This window comes from Grammomys surdaster, unplaced genomic scaffold (assembly GCF_004785775.1).
Source record: "Grammomys surdaster isolate TR1022 unplaced genomic scaffold, NIH_TR_1.0 125284, whole genome shotgun sequence".
Classification (NCBI taxonomy): domain Eukaryota; kingdom Metazoa; phylum Chordata; class Mammalia; order Rodentia; family Muridae; genus Grammomys; species Grammomys surdaster.
Window position 1 is genome coordinate 1,052,522 of NW_021620163.1, and position 7,164 is coordinate 1,059,685.

General features: G+C 32.6%; 1 protein-coding gene across 2 annotated transcripts; it reads right to left on the reverse strand.

Moving 5' to 3' along the window:
• Window positions 1-953: 953 nt before the first annotated feature.
• LOC114637413 (olfactory receptor 10AG1-like) lies at window positions 954-2,241 on the reverse strand. 2 transcript variants are annotated; one of them, XM_028785641.1, is made up of 2 exons: window positions 2,219-2,241; window positions 954-1,894 (listed from the first exon to the last, which is right to left on the reverse strand). In XM_028785641.1, the coding sequence occupies exon 2, from the start codon at window positions 1,882-1,884 to the stop codon at window positions 967-969; it is 918 nt and encodes a 305-aa protein (XP_028641474.1). In that variant the 5' UTR covers window positions 1,885-1,894; window positions 2,219-2,241; the 3' UTR covers window positions 954-966. The 2 variants fall into 2 exon arrangements, with proteins under 2 accessions (XP_028641474.1, XP_028641473.1); XM_028785640.1 differs by lacking the exon at window positions 2,219-2,241 and having other exon boundaries at window positions 954-1,923.
• Between the last annotated feature and the right edge of the window lie 4,923 nt (window positions 2,242-7,164).

A 7,164-nucleotide genomic window follows, 5' to 3' on the forward strand; every position in this document is an offset into this window, starting at 1 on the left:
GTATAAGATAGATTAAAACGTATGGATAAGCTAAATGATGTTCAGTTTCCTTCCAAATACAACTTCAAAACCTGAATAATTTTAGTATCCCTAGTCAGGGTTAAAATCATGATGGCACATATACGCAGACAAAACATAGCTCTTTTGACTTCATTGAATCCTGAAATTACTCATACAGTTGGGTTTACATTTAAATTCATAGAAATCATTGTTATAAACATGAGGAAAATAAATATACAATTGAATTGTAGTTTTATAGAGAAAGAACAATAACAGGTAGTCATGGTAATTTAGGGTTACAATAATAAAGAAGAACAATATGTGCAAAAATATTGAGTATGTTTATACTGCTGTGTTATAACAGAAGTCATTGCATTCTAATTAGGGGACTGGATTGAAGGCTGTTTTCTCCGTAGTATTATTTTGGAAGTATCCCATAGGAGAGGGAACAGAATCACTTAAATAAATAAAGTCAAATAGGAACCAAGTATGTCCAATTTAGATTTTTTTTTCAGAATTTTTTAGTAGGGTCCAGAGAGATTCACTGATTAACTGATCACTATTTACTTATTCAGTAAGCATATATTATTTTTTTTCTACTGGTAGTTATTCCTTTATATATTTCAGAATAATAGAAGACTGTCAAAGATATAGATACGAGGAACTCGGGAAATAATAATACATTAACTTTAAGATGTGGACATCAAGTTTTGAATTGTATACATATATTTAGAACAAAATTTGAATTATTAACATTTTATTTTTAAAAATAAATACTACTTTTTTCCCAAGACGGTTCATTGAAGATCATCATCTTGCTTAAAAATTCTAAACAGAAAAAACTGTACAAGAAAATTTAGGTTTGAGGAAAGTGTATTATAATATGGAAGGGATTACCTTCTCAATATGGGGATAAAACAATTCACAATAAGTGAGTTATCAGAAGATTAAGAAAATAAGGAAGTTTTATGTGTCCACATGGCCCTGTTTTTGGAATATTAACTTTTTCAGTGCAGTAATCACTTCCTTGTTCCTGAGGCTGTATATTAAGGGATTAAACATGGGAGTCACAATGGTGTAGAACAGAGACAGCAGTTTGTCAGTTCCAGGAGAATGCATAGACTTTGGTCTCAAATAGGTAACTGTAGCAGATCCATAAAACAACAGTACCACCAGCAGGTGTGAAGAACATGTGGAGAAGGCTTTTGCCCGCCCTGCGGCTGTTGGCAACCTCAGGATGATGGCAATGATTTTGCTGTAGGATGTAAGCACCAGCATAAAGGGGAGAGCAGCCACCGCCATAACAACCACATAGACAGACAGTTCATGCACTGAAGTGTCCCCACAAGCTAGCTTGAGAATTGGTGGTATGTCACAGAAGAAGTGGTCAATTTTGTTAGAATTACAAAAATGCATAGAGAATATCTGACAGGTTTGTACTATCTGGACTGGGATGCCTCCAAGCCAGGAGATGGCTGCCAGCTGTGTACACTTTGTTGGGTTCATAACCAAAGAATAGTGTAGAGGGTTGCAGATGGCCACATAGCGGTCATAGGACATCACAGCCAGCAGCAAACATTCAGTAGTTCCAAAAATAAGGAAGAAGCACAGCTGTGTGGCACAGGACATCAATGAAATCCTTCTGTCCTGTTTCTCAATGTTGAAAAGAATCCTTGGGACAGTTACTGATACATAACAGATTTCCAGAGAGGAAAAATTTGCCAGAAAAAAATACATGGGTTTCTGCAAAGCAGGGTCCATACTGGTTATTAGTATTATGAGGAAATTTCCAATCAGAATAGTTATATAAACTACAAAAAACGCTGCAAATAGAAACGCTTGGAGGTTGGGCAGGTCAGAAAATCCTATGAGCACAAATTGCATCACTGTGGAAACATTGTCTATGTCCTCAAACTCTTTTTGTTTCACCTGTGGAAAATGTTAAATCACAAATACACATCACTTCTGCTATAAATCTCTCTTGTTTTATGTATGCTTTTCTGAGAGCACACAGTCTTATTTTTCCTTTTTTAATAATGAAGCTTAAATTTAATTGCTTTACAACTATGATTAATTATATTTTCATAATAACTAACCATATAGAATTTGATCTTTGAAGCTTCTGAGATATGTTTTATTGTGTATTTACATTGACAATATACCTTAATTTAAGTTTAATAATTTATTTGTACCTTTAAATTCTGAATATTCTTTTTTATAATTTTGTTGTGGTGTCCCAAGTGTATTTTCTTGGCTTATTTTCTGTGGAACTTTGTAATTCAAATACTACAAAAGTAAAATGAAGCCATAAAATATCATAAAATATTATTTAATTCAAATTGAATTTTCCTTCCAATGTAAGTTATATGTCATCTTGAGACATAATTTCTGTTTACATTTTTGTTGGGGAGTGAATATTGGGATTGTCTTAAATCATTTACCTCCTCTTGAATCCTGCTATCTTTTTCCATTCAGTTTATGTTATCATAGATTCTGTCTGTGTGGTTTTATGTACACAAGTATATATTAAGGCTTATGTTATTTTTGTTCTTTTATTTTTATTCCTCAATATTGATTAAAATGTTTTAGTAGGCTCTACACTTTATTTGTAACACATTGAATAATGTTTTTGCAATAATAATTTATCAAATTACTAGATAAAATAATAATACATCAAATTGGTTGTTAAACATTAATATTTCTCCTCTACCATCAAACAATTATTTGTAGCTGAAGTTCTGACCCACACCATTTGCAAATTACATATATCTTATATATTTACCTGTGTGAATGGTCACATAAATTTGGGAGCACAAGTGTGAAAGAAATATTTCATTCTCGTTCTTTCATGTGGAAGTATATCATGTAATATGTTTTGGTATCAGCTACCTTGTGTTCTTATTAAATTATGAATAATAGTAAAATAAAAATACGTCCTTAACTATGGGAGTAAAAGTGCTCATCATCATTTGTTAACATTTGTAAGTCTGGACAATTATAAAAGAACACATTTCAAAGCATTAAATGTAACTTTAATTTTTGTTGATGATATTCTAGAAAATATTAAAGTACATAAAATATTCTTAATATTTTGTAATTATATTATAATTTTAATTAAAAAATTATGGTAAAGATTTTAAAAATCTTCCATGTTGTCTTACAATAGTGACAATAGAGAATGCCAGAAGCTTGAAGACTCAAAGTAATGCAGAAAAGCAGCTAGGTTGGCAATGGGCACAAATCTGTGTTTGGCTTAGGAAAAAAAGAATTCTGTGCTTCTACTAGAGAGCAGAGACTTCAGAAATTCACATTGTATTTTTGGTTAAAAACATTTGACAAAGATGCTTATGAACATAGTCACCATAAAGAAAGTATACATATTTGTGAGAACAATTAATCCTGGTTGAGCATTACTCAAGTATATCAGACTTTTTTGACTCCAGAAGTCATATGGCTTTAATTTATTGGATAAAATCAAAATAAGGAGCAAAGCGATAAGTAGATGCCTCAGAACATCCGATAACTGAGCTGCTAGGATATCTATAATTTCTTAAGTAGTGATGCTACTAAGGAAGAGTCTCAAGTTCAGATTGTGCTATGTCTACACTGCTGTGTAGGTTCACAATCATTCCACACTTACAGACTCACTCCAATTTAAGCAAAAGACTAATGTAGGAAAACAAGATGGAAAACAAAGAAAGCCTTTTAATACAAGCAGCATAGGATGTAAGTAGCTAATAATATCCGTCCTCTAACTTCCTTAACAGTTATATAAAATTGAGCTCTTTAGACATCCTTTCTCTAGACTTACATATGCAAAATATTTGAATATATCCTAAACAGTTTATTGTCTTAATATATTTTGAGAGTTAAATTAAGATATTGATAAAGATTGCTCCTACATGGTAGTAATGATGTACAGTAATCCTACGTAGGATTACTATGTAACTGAATACTTTCTACTTTATTTATAATTATATCCAGAAGTGTATAAAGTCAACCTTATCAGTTCTTAATATGTAATCCCTAAATATTTATCTAATTCTCTGTAATCGAATTATTTTTCTGGTATTAAAATGCTATATACTTGTACAAATAAACATGAATTTGACAAAAAATATTTTCACACTCACATATTTAATTCTAGACTCAATATAATACTTACCATTATTACTTGTACCAAAAATGAGAAAGACAAACATACTTTTTAGCTTGTGAAGTTTATTTGAAACAGTTGCTAGCTGCCTTCTCTAATATCTCAGATTAAACACTTTTTATATTCCTTAAATAGTAAGAGTTGCTACCCTGGGATAAACTCTTTTCCCATGCAACCTTCTAATTGAGATATCAGTTCTGCCTGTCATTCAAAGAATTGGATGCAAAAAGAAAATTAATATCCAGAGAAGTTATTTTAAGAATTTATTTCGTGCATATAATGTATTTTGATCAAATTCACTCTACATTTCTTCATCTCAAATTTTTACTATTCCCCACCACCACACTTCCATCCCCACACACAACATTCCTTCTTCTCCCTGAGTCAAGTTAGTGCTACCTGTGTATGTAAGGGTTCAGAGACATAAGGCTGAGTACAGTCAGCCATGTAGGCACCACATCACTGAATAAATGTACTTTTTCTCCATCCAGCATCAACTAATTGCTGATAGCATCTCAGATATTTGGGGGGCTTCATGGATCCCTCCCTGATGCATACAGTTAGTTACATTGGTTTGACCATTTGCAAGTGCATGCAGTCCCAGCTGCTATGAGTTCACATATGCTACAGTCTTGTTATGTCCAGAAAATACCGGTTTGTTTCAGAGGTCAACTTCCTCTAGCTCTCGTGGTCTTTTTTAATTCTCTACCACAAAAAAAGTCTCTTACCATTGAGAAGAGTATGTGTCATATAGATAAAGCATTTAGTGCTCAGTACTATACATTTTCTTATTATTTAATGCATGTTACCAACAACAGAAGTTTATATTAATTAGCATTTAATACAAAAGCAATTTCCTGAAAGGTTTTACAATCATTATGTAAAATGAGACTGGAAAACATCAACATCTTATAACTTTATTTGATTTATGAATTAAGTGGAATATACTTTAAAATAGTGACAAAGCAGAAGTGCATTAGTTTAACATTAATTTGATTGTTTTTATCATTGAAAGAAAAAAGACATCACAATCTAGGATTGTTCAGGCGGGTGTGTGATCTGCAACCCAACTTTATCTTTTCCAGGTCTTGTGGTCCAGTCAAAATGTTTATTCCATACATTATGAAAGTGACAAAGATTAATTGCTGGTAATAAAAAGTGCAAATTATTCCTTTTGTATGCACAAACTGCAAAAAGCATGCAGAATATCTATACACAATTTCTTCTGGAAAATGAAGTTCCAAAACGATAGCAAGAAGACAGACTTTCTAGAAAGAGCAATTTTTTGTTCAATCCCCAGGAGACCAGAGATGATGATTTTCCTTTGTTAGTTTCGCTCTGTTTCTCAAATTTAAAGGTCCAAAAAGTGACAGTATTATGCATAACTAATGATCAGGTCATGTCAACCAGAATTATATATTTTCATTTCACAATGATTGTGAATTACAGAATGCATATGCGTGATCCCTATGTAGACATAACCATATAAAACAAAGTTTAAAAACACAGAGGATTAAGATGCTTGATGCATCAAACCTCCCTGGGACCAAGGACTTGGCCTCCTGGTGCTGTTAGGCAAGGCTGTCTTCTGCTACATATGTATCTGAAGCCATGGATCCCTCTAGATACCCTAGAGGTTGGTGGTCTAGTCTCTGGGTGAAATGGGTCATCAAGCCAGCCTATGTTGTTCTTTCATTGGGGTTGTAATCCCCCTCTGCTCCTCCAGTCCTTCCGTCAACTCTCCCACCAGGTTCCCATGTTCAGTCTGATGGTTGGCTCCAAGCGTTAGCATCTGCATTGGTCAGTTACTGGCCAGACCTCTCCAGGCACTGTCACACTTGGTTCCTGAGAGTAGATGGGGGAGCACTCTCATACAGGCAAATGGGAGGGGGAGGGCAGATGTGGGATGAGGGGATAGAGGAAGGATAACCAGGAGGTGGGATAACCTGGGATGGGGGTTGGCTGAGGAGGTAACTGGGAAGTGGGATATCATTTGAAATATAAATGAATGGAATGATAATTAAAAAGGGGAGAAAGATGTTTGATGCTGGGTAAGGACTATTTTATGTAAGTAAAGATACTAAATGGCAGATACAGAGACAAATAGCTATTCTATATGTACATGGAAAATTATCAATATGCAAAAGTTTTATATTTCTCCAATTTTGAGTTCTATCATATGTGACTTATTATCCCTAGGTATAGACATTAAAATAAAATAAATTTAAAATAAACTTAGTAAAATGTCTTAAACGTTTTACTAATTGGGGCTATACATATTTTAATGTTTAATAATGGGAGTCATATTTTATATATTTTTATGATCATTGTAAACCTCTTTGAGTAAAGTAAAATTCAAATATTTTATGTTCATTTATTATATAGTCCCATCTGTATTTAAAAGTTTTGAGGTAAATACTATTATGTGAACATGTCCCTTGTTAGATTAAGAGTTTCCAAACATTTCCGAGTGTTTTTAAAATGTTATCATCAGAATCTACTATCCAGGATTTGCAGCATTTCAGTTAAATAATTTTCTATCGTGAGTTGATTTTACCTTAGATAACACAACTTACATATCTTTCCCAAATTATTTTCACAATTAGGTGTTAAGTTTTACTATTTAAGTATATTGCCAATTTGCTGTAAAACTGTATGTATACCTGGGTGTTGTGAATGTGCTTACTCAATTTTTGTATTAACATATGAATGAAAAAGCATTTTCTCTTTATTATAAAGCAGAAATACAAAAATAAGTATGACTTTAAAACTTTTTAAATGAGTTTTTGTTTTAGTTTATTATTTTCATCAATTTCATACACATATGCAATATACTGAGAGCATATTACTTCCAATATCCTCTCTTACATTTCATATCTACTGACAATTTTCATCTTCCCAAATACTTTATTTTCATGTTGTTCTTTAACAATTAAATTTAATTAGTAGTCTGCTTGGGTGCAGATACATAGGTGTTTATGAAATCAATAGGCACAACTTAGCAATAG